Source organism: Petaurus breviceps, unplaced genomic scaffold (assembly GCF_028583685.1).
Source record: "Petaurus breviceps papuanus isolate PSGF00001 unplaced genomic scaffold, PetGlider_PUasm1.0 227, whole genome shotgun sequence".
Taxonomy (NCBI): Eukaryota; Metazoa; Chordata; class Mammalia; order Diprotodontia; family Petauridae; genus Petaurus; species Petaurus breviceps.
In genome coordinates this window covers 5071914-5093006 of record NW_027185896.1, presented here as the reverse complement: position 1 = coordinate 5093006, position 21093 = coordinate 5071914, and the positions used below count along the sequence as shown (strand labels likewise).

Below are 21093 nucleotides of genomic sequence, written 5' to 3'. Positions count from 1 at the left end.
ATGTATATACATATACACACACTAACATATATATATATATATATTTATACACACAAACACACTCCTATACCTACATATATATGTATGTATACATATTCCCTTCAGCTATCCTCATACTGAGAAAAGTCTTATGAGTTACAATTATTATTTTTCCATGTAGGAATGTAAATAGTTCAACTTTAACAAGTTCCTTATGATTTCTTCTTCCTGTTTACCTTCTCTTGCTTCTTATATTTGAAAGTCAAATTTTCTGTTCAGCTGTGGTTTTTTCATCAAGAATGCTTGAAAATCCTAATTCATTGAATGACCATATATTCCCCTGAAGCATTATACTCAGTTTTATTGGGTAGGTGATTCTTGGTTTTAATCCCAGCTCCTTTGACCTCCATAATATCATATTCCAAGCCCTTTGATCCCTTAATGTAGAAGCTGTTGGTCTTGTGTTATCCTGATTGTGTTTCCACAATACTCAGATTGTTTTTTCCTGACTGCTTGCTGTATTTTCTCCTTGACCTGGGAACTCTGGAACCTGGCTATAATATTCCTAGGAGTTTTCTTTTTGGGACTTTTTTCAGGAGGTGATCAGTGGATTCTTTCAACCTCTATTTTGACCTCTGCTTCTAGAATATCAGGGCAATTTTGCTTGACAATTTCTTGAAAAATGGTGTCTAGGCTGATCATGGCTTTCAGGTAGTCCAATAATTTTTAAATGATCTCTCCTAGATCTATTTTCCAAGTCAGTGGTTTTTCCCATGAGATATTTCACCATTGCCTTCTATTTTTTCATTTGATTGGATCTGTTTTATAGTATCTTGACTGCTCACAAAGTCATTAGCTTCCATTTACTCCAATCTAATTTTAAAGGAATTATTCTCTTTAGTGAGCTTTTTAAGGTCCTTTTCCATCTGGCAAATTTGGCTTTTTAAGGCATTCCAGTCTTCTCCTAATTGGCTTTTTGGGCCTTTTTTGCCATTTGAGTTAATCTACTTTTTTGTTTGTTTGTTTCTTCTTTCTTGTGGTTACTCCCATTGGTTTTTTTGTTTGTTTTTTGCTTTTTGGAGGGGGGAAGGTAGGGCAATTGGGGTTAAGTGATTTGCCCAAGATCACACGGCTAGTTTTTGTGTGTGAGTATATTAAGTGTCTGAGGCCAGATTTGAACCCAGGTCCTCCTGACTCTAGGGCCAGTGCTCTATTCACTGCACCACCTAGCCACCCCTAATCTATTTTTTAAGGTACTATTTTCTTCAGTATTTTTGGGAGGTCTCCTTTAGCAGGCTGTTGACCCACTTTTCATGATTTTCTTTTTTTTTTTTTTTAAAGCAATTGGGGTTAAGTAACTTGCTCAAGGTTACATGGCCAGTTATTTCTGGGTGTGGTGCTAAGTATCTGAGCCCTCATTTGGTCCCAGGTCATTCCGACTCTGGGGCCGGTGTTCTTACTCACTGCACCACCTGGCTGCCCCTAAGCAATTGGGGTTAAGTAACTTGCTCAAAGTTACACAGCCAGGTGTTTCTGGGTGGGTGCTAAGTGTCTGAGCCCAGATTCGATCCCAGGTCATCCTGACTCTGGGGCCAGGGCTCTTACTCATTGTGCTACCTGGCCACCCCTCATGATTTTCTTGCATCATGCTCATTTCTCTTCCCAGTTTTTCCTCCACTTCTCTTACTTTATTTTCAAAATCCCTCTTGAGCTCCTCCATGGCCTGTAACCAATTCATATTTTTCTCGAAAGCTTTTGATACAGGAGTTTTGCCTTTGACAGATTTCTTCTGTTTCCATGCTTTGATCCTTTTTGTCCCCAAAAAGGAATCTGTGGTCTGATTGCACTTCCTCTGCTTGCTCATCTTGCCAGTCAATTACTTGACTTTTGAGCTCTTTGCCATGGTAGAACTCGGCTTCCAGAATGGAGAGAGCTTTGTTCCAAATTGCTGGGGTTTTCGCAGCTGCTGGATCTATTAGGAGGGTGCCCTCTCTACAGCACCCACAAGCTCTGGCACACTGGCCATACCTTAACCCAAGATACCATCTTGAATAATGGAGCGTTTCTTATCCTAGTATTTTATGTTACTGATAGGCGAAACACAGATATCCTGGATTGTAATTGCAATTGATACTTTATCAACTCTCTTATCTTATTGTATTTACAATCTATTCAATTAAGAAAATTCCTTTCTCATGCTATGGTTAAACACATATGGAGATCATAAATCTGAGGGACACAGACATCCTGAGTTGGGATTGCTCTAAAATGTATATAAGACTTCTCATCCTTTTTATCAGTCAGTCAGAATTAAAACTCTGACTCCATGTGCACATGTTTACTAGCTTAAAGGAATAAACATGAATTTATATACCACCTAGCCTGTTTGTTTCTTTTAACCAACTTCCAGGTTTACAGTTGCTATATCCAATCCTGAATCAAAACTCATTTAACATCAGAGACAGAGTATACGATGCACTGAAGGACTAAACCTCCAAAATATAATAAAGCACTAGTTAGCAATGCTGAGGAAAGCAAAAATGCTGTATATTTTCTATAAAATTCTAACATAGTAACAATCAGTGATGCTGAGTTGTAATTCCCTGATTCCCTTCCAGGTATTAGGAGTCCAGTATTTTAATTTTTGAAAGGACAGTTATACAAGCACCATTTGGAACTAATCTGTAAGGATTATATGAAATCCCTAAATCTGTATATACCAAGAGCCAGACCCTTACCTCTTTTTGTGGTTGTTGGTTTTGGTTTCTTTTTGGGGGGGAGGGGGTGCAGGGGAGGGAGCATGAAGAGAAGTGGGGGAGGAAGGAGAGAAAGAGAAAGTCAGATTTTGCCTCCCTCCCCCAGACCAGAATAGCAGCTGCTGACAGGTCTGGGGACCCTCCTTACCTCTTTAAGAACCAGAACACAGTTTCCCGGTCCTACACACTGAGGCAGTTCAGCAATTCTTCCTTTGTTGAGATAAGGCCCTGAGAAGCAACGGTGGTTGAAGTAGATCTTTGGACAGAAGTATTTTCCATTAATTGTGACTGGAAAATGAAAAGAAGTAAATACAGTTAACCCTTCCACACCACAACTTTCCCTGTTGCAGTTTTGATATACGATTAAATGAGAATGAGGGGAGTTTTGCCAAAGGCGCAGACAACATTGCAAAGGCCAACAGATGACACAGAGAAAGTTTAGAAACTCAGAAATGCATGAAATATATGTACAGTATTGTATAATACCAACATATTTTATCTTCTAATACTATAATAATTCAGACTTTTCTGGTATGAAGGGTCAAAAAATTTTACATGGATTTTCCTGATGGCTTGGGGCGGGGGGGGGGGGGGGGGGGGGGGGGGGGGGGATGGGGCAGGAGGGCACTGGAGGATCACACCCTTTATCCCACCCCCACCCTCCAATGTGGTGGAAGGGATAATTGTATTCAAATATGTAGTTACTACTCATCCCAAGCTTCTCTAAAAGTAGACTCCAAGAAAACTCAAATACAACAAATTACATACAGTAAAATCTCTATACATAATAATAACCAGCATGTATATAGCACTTAAAGGTTTGCAAAATTCTTTACAAATACCAAATCATTTTATCCTCAAAACAATACTAGGAGACAGGTGTTATTAGTATTACTGCTATTTTACAGATGAGGAAACTGAGGTAGATAGGTTAAGTGACATGTCCAAGATTTCCCAGCTAGTAAATTTCTGAAGATGGATTTGTACTCAGCTCTTTCTGACTTCAAGGCCAGACACTCTATCCATTGTAATACTTAGTTTAAACCCTGGAGAGTAGTAAGGCCATGGTAATGTTCATCTAGGCTTTTAGTGGTACTTTTATATGCAAAATTCATTAGAAAAGTTTAGGTTCAATTAAGGGAAACATAGAGCAAAAGAAGATGAAGGAAGAGCAGGGAATTATTCCTATTTATGCTTCAGTACCTTGGACCTTGAATAAAATTATGGGATCAAATACTACAATACATATGTTATATAAAACACATGTTCATAGGGACTCATAACAAAAATCTACTGGGTTTCATATAAAGTTGGTCCTAATATTAAAAAGTGTTTCTAAAACAAAGATGGTTTAAAGTTAAAGACTCATCTACAAAAATACAGGTAATTTTCAACAGTAAAAATAGATTAGTTCTACATGAGTTAATTTCTTTAAATTAACCCCAATACAATTATTTGGATTTTATTTTATGCCTTTATTCAAAGACTGTTGGTTATATTACATATTCTAATCAGACTGTGTTTTAAAATTTCAATTAATATCTTAACTGTGACAGACATGGCTTGGTTTGAATGGTTTATCACTTTCTGACAAATAGATCTTATTATATTAGTCAAGTCACACATTTTAAGTGCCTCCAATGTGCCAGTCACTGTGCTAAGTATTACTTAGCATAGGTTCCCCGAATACATAAGAAATTCAAACACAGGGTGGAAACCTTCAGGAATCAGATATCTCAGAGAAACAATGCCCCTAGGAGGCCATGGAAACCAGTTTACAGTTGAGCAGGAATCTCCTTTCCCACAAACCAAGTATATCATCCTATGCTTTCTGTGGTTGCTGTTCTGGTCCTTTTAGTCCACATTTAGTATCATTTCCTGAGGCAGCTCATTCTTATGGAAATCGGAGGTCATAATATCAACCCTAAGTGGGCCTCTCTAGTGTTTAGAACACCAATCTTGCACATCCTCCATATGACAGCCTTTCAAATACTTTAAGACAGTTATCTTGTCTCTGACCCCCTTCCCACTGGGGCCTTCTCTTTTCTTCTTGGGGCCAAACATCCCCAATTCTTCAAATATTCTTATAGCAAGATTTAAGACCCTTCCCATGCCAGGAACCTTTCTTTCCCTCTAACTTCCTATAATGTGTTGCCTGGAATTGAAGACAACAATCTAAATATGTTCTGATCAGGGCAAACATGTGCATTAGGATTATTATCTTCCTCATTCTGAACACTTTATACAACTTAGAATCAAATTCACGTTTTTGGTTGCCATGCTAAAGTGCTGATTTATACTAGTCATTGCTGTTACTTTTTCATATGGACACTACTGTCTCACATGTCCTCCCATCACAACTTATGAAGCTCATTTGATTGTTGGTATTCCAAACACAGTGAACCCCACTAAATATCTTCTTATGAGACTGAAATCAACATTTTAATTTGTCAGAATCTTCTGGATCTTGACTTTTATCTGGTACATTAGTTGTCCGTTCTAGCTTTGTGTCATCTGCAAATCTGGCAAATTTTTATTCCACAGAAGATTCTGGGGTATTCCATTAGAGACATTCATCCAAATTAATACCAACCCAGTTACTGACTACACCCATCAGTTCTGTAGAGCTAGGTATCCTCTGGGCAGTACAGCTTGCTACATACCCACTTTACTGTGTTATGTGAATCTACTGAAGCAGCAACCTTGAATCCTATTATTTGGAAAATATCAAAGGAATAAAGATTTGACAAACTCCATCCCATAAATCATACAAATTAAATTTCACCAATGAGAATATGAAGTTTTATTCTAAGCAAAATTTGGTTATAGTAAAGCTGAGATTTCATTCAATCATCACCTAGCACAAAACTTTTCCTTCTTTAAGATAATGGTAACTATTACTGCTGCTTAAAAAAATAAAGCTACTACATCACCAAGAATTAGCTTCATTTTTATAAAAAAATAAACAGAAATCCTTTATTAAGGAAACAATAGTGCACAAATCTCTTATTAATGTTACTTTTGCCTTAAAAAAATTTTCATCATGTTTTTCAAATTCACTCTAGTTAAGAGTATTGCCTTACTTTATAAAAGGTCAAGTGTCTACCCAAGATGACATGAAGAATATCAGCTAATACCTTTGTGCTGAACCCAAATCAGCCTAATAGTTATACTCTTATGGCCAATAACACACCACAAAATCTCATTCTTGGTCCTATACCAAGGATATGGGGTAAGGGATTATCTAAGTGAAAATATAAACTAACCTAGGGATGATCATGAGGAGAGCTGAAGTACATTTGTGGTTTGACTCCTTTAAGAAATCAATAAAACCAATTCTTATGTTCTACAAAGACCTGGTCCAGGGGTTGGAAAAACAAATGTTGCCCACATTCATACCTGAGTCTGGCGGATTTGGCTCCTGGTTCTTCAGACTTTCATGAACCATCCTTGAAGGTATGATTCTGAGATGAGAAAACAAAGAAAAACCAGCTTTCTATGGTTGTTGTTTTCTGGTCCTTTTAGTCTGAATGAAGAATCTTCAAGATAAGGAAAAATCTGTAACTCCATGTAGTTAAAATTAATAAGAGAATGAAGGTACTGGATGGCTAAATCTATAAAGGTACAAATGCCTGTGAATGATTTTTTTTTAAATGCATTATTACAAAAATAGAAGAACAGGGCCTGGTAGGTTGTTGAACAATCTGAATAAAGGTCTTGTGATTATTCTGCATTTTTAAAGTAATCTTCATTTTAAATGGAGTAACATATGTTATCAGATATTGTGGCTTTTAAAAAAACAAAGAAAATCTCAAGAAGCAAACCACAAGAAACATCCATTTTCTTTGCGATGGCTAATTTGCTTAAAGATGTTTAAACTTAAAAAAAATTAACAAAGATAATACTACTATGAATACCACAATAATTACTCCGTTCATGGCAAGCTGAATACTTTCTCTTTTCTGAACATGTTCTCACTATAGATTTGGTTTAATCTTGATAACCAAGAAGATCAATGTTCTCATTAGTATTCAATTTATCTATAGAGCAAGATGCCATAATTGCAGTGATAACAAAAGCTAGAATTTATATAGTGCTTTAAGATTTGCAACATGCTTCACCAATATCATCTCATTTTATCCTCACAATAACCCTGAGAGGTAGATTTTTATTATCTTTGTTTTGTAGATGAAGAAACTGAGGCAGAAGGTTAAGGAACTTACCCAACTTGGAGTAAAGAATACCAAAGAGTAAATCTGGCCTCAGACACTTACTAGCTGTGTGACCCTGGGCAAGTCACTTAACATCTGTTTGCTTCAGGTTCCTCAACTGTCAAGTGGATATAATAATAGCACTTAACTCCCATGGTGATTGTTAGGATAAAATAAGATAATATTTGGAAAGTACCAGTACACCACTTAGTACTGTGTCTAATATGTAGTAAGCACTACATAAATGTTGGGTTTTGGCTTTTTCCTGGAGAACAAGTACTATTTCTTCAAATACCTAACCCCTTGTCCAATCATTCATAATTTTACCAAACCCTAACCTTGAATTACTTCCACTGTCTGTCTCCGTTGTTCCTATTTATGTGCCCCTCAACAGAGCTAGAAAAAAATTATGAAACTGTGTGGCCTAGATCAATTAAAATTTTGTTACATAATCTTAGCTGGGCCCTCAGTGCAGCAAGGCAATCCTTATGGATTTCCTAGTAGATTCACTATCCCACTCACTACAGCAACTGTATCAAAACTTTTTATCCCTTCTTGATTCTTCCATAGCACCTTCTCCCCTTGTCCCTTCAGCCAAGGGCCCGATGAAATACTTTACAAAAAAACTGAGGCTATTTGCTGAGAGATTACACCCAGTATTACCCCCACTCTCCCTTTAATCTTCAGTCTCTTCCTGTCTATTGGTTCCTTCCCTGCTGCATATAAACCCGTCCTTTTAAAAGAAAAAACCCAAAACTTACCTGATCCAACCATCCCTGATAGCTACTGTCCTATATCTCTCTCTACGTCTTACCAAAACCCTGTAAAACAATCTACACTCTACCTCCATTTCCTCTCCTCACTTGATTCTAAACCCTCTACATTCTAGCTTACAAACTCATCTTTCAACTGAAACTGCCCTCTCCAAAGTTATCTCAACTGCCCAATCTAATTGCCTTTTCTCAGTTTTCATCTTTCTTGAACTCTATACAATCCTGAAACTGTTCATGTGTATCTTCTCCTAGATATGCACTCCTCTGAATTTTGGCAACAATGCTCTTTCTTGGTCCTCTTCCCATCTGACCATTCTTTCTCAGTTTCCTCTGCTGGATCTTTATCCCGTTAACACTCACTAATAGTTGGTGTCCACCAAATCTCAGACTGGATCCTTTCTTCTTCCTCTATACCATCTTGCCTGGTGATATCAGCTCCCATAAGTTTTAATTATTATTTCTATCCACAGATGACTCTCAGATCTACATATCAAGCCCTAATTTTTCTCCAGACATACCAAATTCAACATAGATAAAACAAAACTCACTCACTTTCCCTCTCAAACCCTCCTTTCTTTCCAACCTCCCTAGAACTATTGAGGGTATGACAACCGACTTGTAACCCAGGCTTACAATGTCCATATGATCCTCAATTCTTTTACTCTCACCCCACATATCCAATTTCTTGGCAAGTCTTGTTATTTCTACCTCCAAAATAGTTTCTGAATATGAACGCTTCCTTTTCATCATACAACCACCCCTCTTGGTGGTATAGGACCTCACCTTACACCTAGACTATTGTAACAGCCTGATGGATGGTCTCTCTGCCTCAAAGTTCTCTCTGCTATAATCTATGCTCAGTTTAACTGCCAAAACAATTTTCTAAAAGCACAGATCTGACCATGTCACACCCCCACCTCACCTCCCCAAACTCTAGTAACTCCTTATTACCTTAAGAATCAAATATGAACTCCCCCACTTGGTACTGAAAGTCCTTCACAACCAGACCCTTTCCTACCTTTTTCATCTTCTTATTTTACTCTTCTCCATTCATTTTAGGATCCAGTTACACTGGCCTACTTATAGTTCCTTGAACACTGACATTCGATTCTCCTTTTCCATGCTTTATTCAAATGCTTTTTGCAATAGCCCCTAAGAATTCTCTCCTTCTTCATTTCCACTTCCTGGTTTCCTTGGCTTCCTCCTTTAAGACTCATTCTACTTCCATCCCTTCCTGGAGGTCTTTCTCAGTCTTCCCTGCCTCCCTATGTCTTGTCTCTGAGGGATTTGCATGTTCACTTTCCCATTAAAATGTGGGCTCTCTGAGTGTAATGGGAATGCAAATTTGGAAGATCTTCCCTGCCCCTAGGCTAAAATGCCCCTGAAGCCTGGGGAGGGAGGCTTGTTTTTCAGTAGATATTTCTTGATTGGCCAGTGAGTCAATAAGGTTGTTACATTCTCTGAGCCAGGAGAAGGCTATATAAGCCCTGATGTGTAGCTTTGTTTTGGGACTCACTTTGAGAAGTGTTCTATGATTTGATCTGAATTCTGGGAAGCCGTTGTTGAGAGTCCCCCGGCTTTGAAAAACCCAGATGTGGAAACCCAGATGTTGACTGGGTATGGATGTAATGGTTGGACAGTCTGGAAAGCTGTCTACTTGATCTGTTAATGTCTTGATAATTCTGTCTGTATATTTTGAAGTTTGGGGTGCTGACCTTTTTCCCCTGAACAAGGTAAACGATATATGTCTGATTGATTAAAGTAAGCTTGTTAACCCATTTTGAGTTGCTTTCCTTTAACAAAGCAGATCCAAGAACCTGTATGGGCAGCAAACCCCGAGGACACCTTGGGGGTGCTTGCTGCTACACTGAGAACACAGTCTTTTTTTAAATTTATTTTCTTTGTACCCCCAGCACTTACATACTGTGGACACATAGTGAGTGCTCAATAAATGCTGCCTAACTGGCTGACTACACATCTTCCAGAAACAATAGAGTTGGCTGGTAATCATTTTTCTACTCTCTGTTACTCCTGCTAGACAGGCACAGAACTCTTTTGTCTCTAAGAGTGACTTAGGGGGTGGTCTTTTCTCTAATTATCACCCATTCCTCTCTAGTCAATGATTTTTCTCTAGTCACTGCCCCTTCTTCTTTTGGAGATTTGATCATCAACACCTTCTTAAAACAATTAGTTCACTTTTTCGCTAAGAGGCGACATAATGGCCCATTACCTATCTATGGTCCCTTCTTCTACTCTTTTTATTGATTTCATATTGGATAAAAAATTAATAATATGATTACAGTAGCTCTAAGCCCTCAGTCAGGAAAATATCTAATATTCAAGCAAAGGTTTGCTCTCTAACCTAATTAAAGCTTATGTTTATCTCTAGGTAACTGTTGGCCTCTTTATGTTTGAGGCCTTGAATCTTTTTCATTCTGTCAAGCATATCCCTGAATGATATTTCTCATTCTTTACCAGCAAGACCTAGCATTCTACCCATTCCCACCTCCATTTTTCTACAAATAAATTAAAATTCTAATTCAAATATTGGGGCTGCATGAACTATTCAAAAGAAAGGATATACTTTCAAGATAAGAAGATAATCTGTCATATGCTGAAATAAAGTTTTATGTTTACAAATCATTTATATTTGAGAAGAGAATATATGGAAGGTATATCTCCTCTGAAATTTTTTTTTCCTATAAAATGAAAGTCCAAATGATAATTACCAGAAATAATAAGGTGTTACTTACTGTTTTTCTGGCTGAACCACTGCAACTTTTCTCTGCTTATTCACTATAAAAAAAAATGCATATGAATGTCACCTGATACCATAAGAAAAATAAAGAAAAAAAGCAATAAATATGTTGAGTTTGTATCAAACATATCAGAAATACAATGTGAGCCAAATTTCCTTTTATTCAACTTGGTAATATAGGAAACCAATTACTGACTAAAACAAAATAAGGTTTATATAACTAAATACTAAACATACATTTTCCAAGTTTTGGGGCAAGGAAGATGAAAAAAAAGCTTGTAACAAAGTAAAAGTAGAAAGACATTCAAGGGCATTATGAAGATTTTTTTTTTCCTAACAGGAAATGGGGATAAAACACTGCATTTTAACCTGGTACCTCTAACCTGCAAGAGACTCTTATTTAATTGTGAAGCAACCCTAGTTCCAAGCAATGTGTATAATGGGGATTGTTAGCACTCCCTGTCCTTCCTGACCACTGAACTGGTAGTTAGCACATGAATATAGACTGAAAAGCTGCTTAAGAAGTTACTGAAAGATGACAGGTATTTTGCAATACATACAGAGAAGGAACTTCATACTAAGAAGAGTTAATAAAGCCTGCAACAGACAGAAGCAGCAATTTCTAAAATAAATCATACTGGTATTAATGTGACCATCACAGCTGGTACTGTGAACAGAGCACTAAAAGAGTCAGAAGACCTGGGTGTGAATCTTAGTTCCACCAAGTAATCTTTATAGAATTAAGCAAATTACTTAATCTTTTTGAGCCTCAGCAGACCTCATAGAGCAATCTGCTCGGAAGAGAAATTTCATGAGAACTCCATGAAGAAAGAAAGGATATCCAAGTCTTACAGTAATACAAGAGTCATAAGCTGCCTGGGCTACATGTTCCCTCGAATATGCCTCACTACCACTGTATTCTATATTTGGGCCAATTCTTCCTCTGGTCATCGTACTTGTGAAAGAGTGTAGCTCAGGCTTCTGAGGGAATTGTTTTGTAGCCATTGTTTTTTCTATGTCATTTTTTTTTTTATCCTATGTTTATTTTTAGTTTACATCATTCATTTCTACAAGATTTTGAGTTACAAATTTTCTCCCCATTTTTCCCCTACCCACCATCCCAAAACAGTGATCCCAATGTATACCCCCTCCCCCAATCTGTTCTCTCCTATATCCTCCCCCATCCCTTCTATGACTTTTCAGTAGGCCACAGTGGATCTCTATGCCCCAATGCCTGTATATTTTATTCCCCAGTTACATGTAAAATAATAATAAATTTTTTTTTTATTTTAAACATTTTATTTTACAACTTTGAATTCCAGATTCTTTCCATTCGTCCCTCATCATCCACCCTTACTGGAAAGATAAGCAATTCAATATAGGTTGTGTATGTGTAGTTAGGCAAAACATTTCCATGGTGGATATACTGTAAAAGACTGACTATATTTCCCTCCATCCTATCCCGCCCCCTACTTGTTCTATTCTCTACTTTGATCCTGGTCCCTTTTCAAAAGTATGTGGTTCTAACTTCCCTTTCCCCCCAACCTGCTCTCCCCTCCATCATCCCCCCTACTTTCCTGTAGGGCAAGATACCCATTTAATGTGTATGTCATCCCCTCCTTAAGCCTAATTCAATAAGAATAAGGTTGACCCATTTCCTTTTGCCTTCCTGTTCTTCCCCTCCATTGTAACAGTTTTCCCCTGCCTCTTCTATATGAGATAATTTACCCCATTCTGTCTCTCCCTATCTCCTCTCATTTATATTCCTCTCAATTTCACCTTTCAAGTATCATCCCTTCCTATTCAATTGGTCCTGCGCCCTCTATGTATACCTGCACACACATAAACACATACTCATATATATATTCATACGTACATATACCTTCTTATATAGACATATATATGTATACACACACACACACATACACACACACACATATATATATATATATATATATATACATTTATATTCCCTTCAACTATCCTCATACTGAGAAAAGTTTAGTTAAGTTACAATTATCATTTTTCCATGTAGGGATGTAAATAGTTCAACTTTGATAAGTTCCTTATGATTTCTTTTCCCTCTTTACCTTCTCATGCTTTTCTTGCCTCTTGTATTTGAATGTCAAATTTTCTATTCGACTCTGGTTTTTTCATCAAGAATGCTTGAAAGTCCTCTATTTCATTGAATGACTATATTTTCCCCTGAAACATGATACTCAGTTTTGCTAGGTAGGTGATTCTTGGTTTTAATCCCAGCTCCTCTGATCTCTGGAATATCATATTCCAAGCCCTTCAATCCCTCAATGTAGAAGCTGCCAGATCCTGTGTTATCCTGATTGTGTTTCCACAATATTCAAATTGTTTCTTCCTGGCTGCTTGTGATATTTTCTCCTTGATCTGGGAATTCCAGGACCTGGCTATAATATCCCTAGGAGTTTTCTTTTTGGGATCTTTTTCAAGAGGTGATCAGTGGATTCTTTCAGCCTCTATTTTGCCCTCTGGTTCTAAAACATCAAGGCAATTTTCCTTGATGATTTCCTGAAGGATGATTTCTAGGTTCTTTTTTGGATCATGGCTTTCAGGCAGTCCAATAATTTTTAAATTATCTCTCCTGGATCTATTTTCCAGGTCAGTGGTTTTTCCAATGAGATACTTCACATTGTCTTCTATTTTTTCATTTGTTTGGATCTGTTTAATAGTATTTTGATTTCTCATAAATTCATTAGCTTCCATTTGCTCCAGTCTAATTCTGAAGGAATTCTCTTCATGAGCTTTTGAAATTCTTTTTCCATCAGACAAATTCAGCTTTTTAAGGCATTCTTCTCCTCATTGGCTTTTTGGACCTCTTTTGCCATTGGAGTTTATCCATTTTTTAAGGTGTTATTTCCTTCAGTCAGGTTGTTGACTCTGTTTTCATGATTTTCTTGCATCATTATCATTTCTTTTCCCAATTTTTCCTCCACTTCTCTTACTTGATTTTCAAAATCCTTCTTGAACTCTTCCATGGCCTGTAAGCAGTTCATATTTTTCTTGGAAGCTTTTGGTGTAGGGATTCTGACTTCATTGTCTTCCTCCCATTCCATGCTTTGATCCTTTTTGTCCCCAAAAAAGGAATCTAAAGTTGGATTGCTGTACTTGCTTCGTTTCCTTTGCTTGCTCATGTTGCCAATTAATTACTTGAGTTTTGAGCTCTCTGTCACTCTGCTTCTAGAGGGGAGAGCTTTGTCCCAAATTGCTGGGGTTTTCGCAGCTGCCAGAGCCTATTAGGAGGGGGCCGTCTTTTCAGCCCCCACAAACTCTGGCTTACTGGTCACACACCTCAGGAACACCACCCAAGACCTTGATCCAGATCCAGGCAGGTTAAAGCAAGAGCGATTACCCTCTGAATGGCCGCTTGGACCCCCTACAATCTGCAGGCCAGGAGCTCTGAAGCAGCCACGTGGAGGCAGCTGCAGGGCCACCACTCCTCCGCCACTTCTAGCCCCAGTTTCAACAGAGTTCCACACTGATCTCTCACTTTTTCTTCAGCATTTATGGACTGATAATTCTGGAAACCGCCACAGCTGCTGGTGATCTACTCTCCCAAAGTCCGCTGCAGCTGCAGATGTGGGCAGCCCTGGGGTTAAAACCACAGGCTCACACAGGGCTGGGCTTGGCTCCCAGCAAGCTGTGATGGACCCTTCCTGTCTGCCTTCCAAGCTGCCTTCAGCGGGAGATTTGTTTCACTCTGTCACTTTATGGATTCTGCAGCTCTAAAGTTTGTTTAGATTCATTTTTTATAGGTATTTGAGGTGGTTAGGGGAGGAGCTCACAGAGCCTTCCTGCTTCTAGGCTGCCATCTTGGCTCCACCCTCCTTACTATGTCATTTTAATAAATGTCTTTGTTTTAAGTTAATTGTGTCCACTAGTCAATCAGCAATGGGAAGGATGTCCATTGATGGGAAAACATGTGCTATAGTTGTAAGTGTCCACCTTGTGAGTATCTGACTCTGAAAACACTCACTCATCAAATGAGTATCCCAAGAGGGAGGGATATTGCACTAAAAAGGAACATTTAGACTGGCAGAAGAAGCAAGAAACAGTGCATCTACAAAAACCAAAACAGGCAAGAATGAATATCTGGGAGGAGGGGATGGTACCACTGTCAAAAGCTAGAGAGATGACATCTAGGAGGATAAGAACTGAGGAAAAATTCTTAGAAAAGATCTCTCCTTTCAGATACCCATACCATTTTGAATCCACTGTAACAGTGAAATGAAAGAGGCAATGAAGATCTGATCTTAGGTGTTGATTGTGGAAGTAGATAGAACAGGCCAAAAAAAAAGAGAGATGCCATGGAAATAGAAACACTAAGATTTGGTAACTGATTGGATATGTGGAATTAAATGTCCAAGATAACAATGAGTTTGTTAATCCGGAAGACTAAAAATAATGATAGCTAGCATTTATATGGCACTATAAGGTCTGCAAAGCATTTGACAAATATTACCTTATTCAATCTTCACAAGAACCCTCTAAAACAAATGATATTATTTTCCCCATTTTGCAGATGAGAAACTAAGAGAGTAAGTAGCTTGCCAAGGCCTCATAGCAACTAAGAGTCTGAGGTAGGATTTGAACTCAGGTCTTTTATATTCCAAATACAACATTCTATCCATTATGCCAAGAAAAATGGTGGAACCTTTGACAGAAATAGGAAGTCTGATAAAGGGCAGAGCTTAAGGGGAAAGATGAATTCTGTTTTGGACATGTTAACTTTGAGGTATCTTCAGGACAACCAGTTTGAAATGTCTAATGGGCAGCTGGTGATGAGCTCAGGAGAGAGATTAGGGTTGAAAATATAAATCTGTAAATAATCAGCAAGGCAATGATGAGAGCTAATGAGCTCACCAAAAAAAGGGGTAGAAATGGTAGAAACAGAAGGGCCAAAAGAGCACTTTGACACACAATGACAAGGGGCATGATATAAATGTTGTGCCAGCAAAGGATAGGTAGGAAAATTAGGAGAAAATAATTTTCACAAAAAACTCAAAGAAAGAGTATCTTGGAGGTGAAAGTGTGTCCACAGTGTCAACTGCAGTAAAGAGGTCAAGAATGGTGAAAACTGAGAAAAGACCACTGAACCTGGCAATTAGGTTTTAGTTGAATTATAAGGTAAGACACCAGTTTTCAAAGGATCAAGCAAATAGAGTAAAAGTATTGACATTTCCCAAGCTAACTCAGAGATTTAGCATAATACTAACTGAAATATCAACATGTTATATTACATAAAGGACTCTACAAAGTCCTACTTGGATGCCTGCGGTGCAGAAGTGATCGCACATCCTCAAAGATTATGCCAGTGAAATGTAAGCTAATGTAGGTTCTACACCACACTAGAAAAACTTTCACTATGCTCCCTGCTTATTTCATCATGTCTGTTTTCCCAGAATCTACCTAGCTAACCACAAAGAAAGGTCACCTAGTAAAGAATTTTTTTTATCAGCCATGGTAACCCATGAAACATAGAAAAGTAAAAAATGGACTTTATCCTGCATGACACCCTGCTTCTTTTTCAGCAATGACAGTAGCAGAAGGGCAGAAAAGGGGGCAGAGAGTGCTAAAAATTGCTGTTTTAATTTTTTTTTTAAATCCATGAATCCTTGTTGAGGACACACCTGGTGTTAGGAAGGCCCTGTAAGAGGTGTTTGACAGGATTACAAAGATGTACAAGACAGAGTCTTTAGTCACGAGGAGTTTTACATTCTTTATAGATAGACAAGTAGGTTCTATTTAAAGGAAGATGAGATCAAGGGGAACGAAAAGAGGATCCAGAAAGACTTCCTGGAGAAGGATGGCTTCAATCTAGACTCTGAAGGGCAAGATATAAAGATGGAAAGGAAGAGGGAACAAGCAAAAGCATTAAGGATGGAATCTATAAAGAATGTTTGGAGGAGAATAAGTCAACAGGTTTGGCTAGAGAAGAGATTTAATGGAAAGGAGTAATGGACAATAGCATTTGAAAGGTGGGCAGGGTTCAGGTTGTGAAAAATCTTGAACTCAAGCCTGTGGAGTTTGGACTTTGCTCTATAGTCATGGAGAACTGGAAGTTTTGCAGATCTGAGGTGAAAATGAGAGGAAGAGAAAAGTCATTTGTTCCTAGCACTGTGGAGATGAAGGAATGGGACAGCTCATATCACCATGCAGAGAGGGGACATATTTTCCTTCCCTGAGTAAATCACATAGCTTTTGGATCGTCAATAAAATTTAATTAACAATTGATGACCAAATACATGGTGTAAATTCAGTTCTAAAGGAGCTGAATCATATCAATCTTGATATTATTTTTATAAATGAAACCAGAAGAAAAAAGGAAGTCATAGCTAAACAAAAGGTACCTCGTAGATACTCCTTGGAAAGGCACAGGTACTCCTATGAGATCCAATTTGTCTCCATGCTGTTCCTATTTTTTTGTCTAAACTTTGGGCATTTGTGTACAGATATGTGAGGCCATGCATTTTACCAATGACTTTTCCTGGATCTAGTCTATGTTTGTTTTATTTCTTTGCAGCTATTTTCTATGCTGTTTGGCTTGGGAGATGATGCTGATGAAGATGATAACAATGACAACAATAATGATGATGATGATAATCACTAACATTTATATACAGTACTTACTAGGTGCTGGGTACTGTGTTAACCATTTTACAATTGTTATTTGATCCTTACGACAACTCTCGCAGGTAGGTGCCATTATTATCCCCATTTTACAAAAACTGAGGCAGTCATGGGTTAAATATCTTGCCCAGGATCACAGAGCTAGTAAATGTCTGAGGTTAGATTTGAACTCAGGCCTTCCTGACTCTAGGCCTAGAGCTGTGCTATGTAGTGCTCTCATTTGCAAACATAGGGTTCCCCCCCCCCATCCTTTTTTAGTTGGCGGGACTCCATACTGTTATAAACATTCAGAGAATCACAACAACATGCACAAAACATCAGAAAACATCTATTATGACCAAGATATTTCACTGTAAGTGAACTATTCCCAAAATAAAAATTCTTTTAAAGTATTATTTCATTTTTTGGTATCTCCAGTGCCTAGTACAATGCCTGATACACACCAATGACTTAAGTGCTGACTGGTTGACTAAATATGTACAAAAATATTTATTGTTGTTTGTTTGTTCCAGATCTGTAACTTCACTGTATAGCAAGGTTCTGGTGAAGAAACTCTCACTAGGAATGTAAATCAGCAACTCCTTTAAATTCATTGTCTTAAAAGAGCTGCCTACTGCACTGAGAGATTAAGTGACTTATCCAGGGTCATCCAGCCAAGAACATTTCAGAAGTGAGACCTGAACCCAAGTCTTCCAGACTACAAAGCCACCTCTTTTCTATTCCTCTATGTTACCTGAGGAAAATCACTTAACCTTTTAACTCTGGGATTCAGTTTCCTAAAATATAAAATGAGAGGACTGGACTACATATGATTTTAAAGGTCTCTCCCAGTTCCAAATTTAAAAGTCTGTGAAATTATAGTTCATTAATGTGGTGAAATAGTATGGGATCATGAAAAATAAGTGGAAAATAGATATCGCCAACATGATATAGAACAGAACCAGAAAAAATACACACGCACACACACACACACACACACACACACTCTATAGCAATTATAAAAAAAGAAAAAAGGAAGGAAAATAGGGGCAAAAGTAGCAAAACTTTGAGAGGGCCTTAAAAAGGGGCACAGAACAAAAGCATTTTTTTTTTGCTGTGCTATTTTGTTTGGTTTTGTACAGTTAAAGGTTAATGTTATCCAATTTACCCCATACTGTATGTTTGTTTTAATTGTTAGTTGTTAAGTATATAATAAAAGTGATTATCCTTTTAAAAAGGAAAAACTATTAGAGTATATTAATTTTCACAGGAACTTGGCTACAATATTATGATATAAATTAATAGGAATTCCAATTAATAGAACTTGTTTCACAATCTTAATTTTAAAAACAATTTTGCAAAACCAAGCATAATCTATATTCTCTTTGCATTAGCACTGGATTAAATTAATATTTTGGCACTTTTCTTTGAAGAACTTAAAAGAACAATATCTATCAATCTAAGTTTAATGGGGGGAGGGAAATTTGGCTATCATCAGCTATCAGGGTACATGAAAGGTTTCATATATCCAGAGGTAGGGTAAATCCCCCCTCTCCCCCCAAAGCATCATAGTGATAGCCAGAAGGAACAATAATCCTGGGAACAATATCTTTTGGGCAATTAAAATGGGGTGTCTATGGCTACCAGGAAACTTAAGAGAACATCAGTTATCTTATCACAGGCAAGTAGCAGGTGAGATGTATTTGCAATATTTAGTATCTTGACTTTCCAGTTTCATCCCACAAATTCATTAAAATTATACTTCATTTCCAGGCCCTAAAGACTAGTTGAGCACATTATTACTAAAATAAAAGCTTTGATAGTGGACAATTTTTAATAGAAATTCTGCTCCTTAAAAAAAATTTCACTAGTAAATAAAAGATGACATAACTTTGATTGGAGGCTTTAGAGCTAAAAGGTCCTTTGAACCATCTCAGCAGCTCCTTCATCTTACAGATGAGAAAATTTAGACAAAAAAATTAAGAATCTTACCCTAGTAAAAAGTAGCAGAACCTAGGAGAGATATCTATTGTACTATGCTGACTGACACAAAAGATTTTTTCTTTTCTTCCTTGTAAATTTCACTATTGTATAATAATGATACATTCCTAATGTTCCAGCTGGAACAATAATGTACTTCATGATTCACATTAAGTTAATTTAGGTTTTATTTTTACCTTCGTAATTCCAATCTTTTGTGACATAATAACTGAAAACATGGTGCGGCAAATTTATGAGATTAGAATTCTAGAGTCTAATATGTGATATGCTAACAGGACTCAATATAATTGGAACTATTTTCACATCATGCAGCCCACCATGCTCCAACCCAGTCATACCTACTGCTCGACGAGGAGACTGGAGCTGGTATCCATTAGTTTCACACCAACTCACAGGGAAGATATTCATGGACTCCACACTTACAATGCATTCAGGTACTGGCTTTTTAGAGCCTAATAAAAATTTTTAAAAGTTAGTCTGTTAGTGTTCTTCTAAGTTCTATTTCATAGTATTATTCTGCATCAATGATGACATCAAAAGAATAAAAGTTCCTTGAGGGCAGACTGTGTCATTTTATATCTTTGCATCTAGATCAAATATTTTGTTTACTAGGTTACTTCAAAACAAAATCCCCCATTTTCCACATCCATAGAATAAAGCATGCACAAAATACCTGAGTATTCTAGTATGAGAGTCGAATGTGGACCAATGTGACCACTGGTCAGAGATGAGAAAATGTGCAGAAAATCTATATAGCAATAATTAGGTGAAGTAGCTAGTGTTTACATAATGTTTTAAGGTACACAAAAACACTACATATGTCATCTCATTTTACCATCACAGAACCCTGTGACGGAGGTGCTGTTGTTATCCCCATTTTACAGATGAGGAAACTGAAGCTGAGGGTTAAGAGACTGGCTTAGGGTCCCATCACAAAAAAAGTATCTGAGACTGGACATGAGCTTAACTCTTCCTTACTCCAGGCCTAGCATTCTCTCCACTGCACCAACTATTCAAAAAGTCAGCACAGAGAACACCAGAAAGAAGAATCTACCTCCTGAAAATAAGAGGGCAACAAAAAAATAAAACCAATCAGCCCATTCTAAATTACTGTTAGTAGAGCATAATGCAAATCATTTAAACAGTACTAAATATTTAAACAGAAATTCTAGGCAGTTCTAACATTTACCCAGAATGCTACTGTGAAACTGGAGAGCAGCAACACATTTCCAAAGCCTAACTAATTCTTTGGCATTCTGGACCTCTCTCCTACTTTACTTCTGCCTCCCAGCTTCCCTGCCCTACTTCAAGTATCAGGTAAAATCCCACCTTCTGCAAAAAGCCCTTCCCAATTCTCCTTCACTTAGTGCCACCCCCTCTAAAATTATTTCCAGTTTATTCAGTCTATATCCTGCTTGTCCATAGTTGTTTGCATGCTGTCTTCCCCAGCAGAATGTTGTGTTTGTCCTTTGTTTGGAAAGAGGACCGTAGCATCAGCGAAATGATGACATGACTTGCAGTTGACTTTGATTTGAGTGAGGGAGGGTTGCACAAGGTCACCAGCCTCACTTTCTCCTCCAGAATCATTTGGATCCAGTGACCTGACATTCTCAAGATGACTAGAGATGACCCAGTACGCAATGGGAGACCCTAGCCCTTTTAGGCTAAGGCCTTTTCAGGTACTCACTTAAAGTGAAGTAACGCCCATTCAGTGAATAGGCCTTTTTAAGAAGTTAGTCAAGTGATGTGAACTCCTTGAGGACAGGAGTCATCTTTTTCCTTTCTTTGCATCCCCAGAGCTTAGGACAATGCCTGGCACATAGCAGGTACTGGATAAATATCTGTTGACTTATTTGACTTGGCAGAAAGATAAGAAACATGAATGTGACCAAAAAAAACTGTAATCTCTATTCCTAGCATAGTATTTCTACCTATGAAGCTTTCTTGGCAGCAGACACTTCTAGCACTATAAAGTA

General features: G+C 37.7%; 1 protein-coding gene across 3 annotated transcripts in view; it reads right to left on the bottom strand.

The window, feature by feature from the left end:
• SFMBT1 (Scm like with four mbt domains 1) overlaps positions 1-21093 on the bottom strand; it is a 184696-nt gene that overhangs the window by 26710 nt on the left and 136893 nt on the right. For all 3 annotated transcript variants that reach the window (XM_069095485.1, XM_069095484.1, XM_069095483.1), the window contains 4 exons: positions 19456-19569; positions 10473-10515; positions 6135-6199; positions 2884-3023 (listed from right to left, as the gene is read on the bottom strand). In XM_069095485.1, the coding sequence (XP_068951586.1) occupies positions 2884-3023; positions 6135-6199; positions 10473-10515; positions 19456-19569 (362 nt within the window). The remainder of the gene's footprint in view (positions 1-2883; positions 3024-6134; positions 6200-10472; positions 10516-19455; positions 19570-21093) is intronic.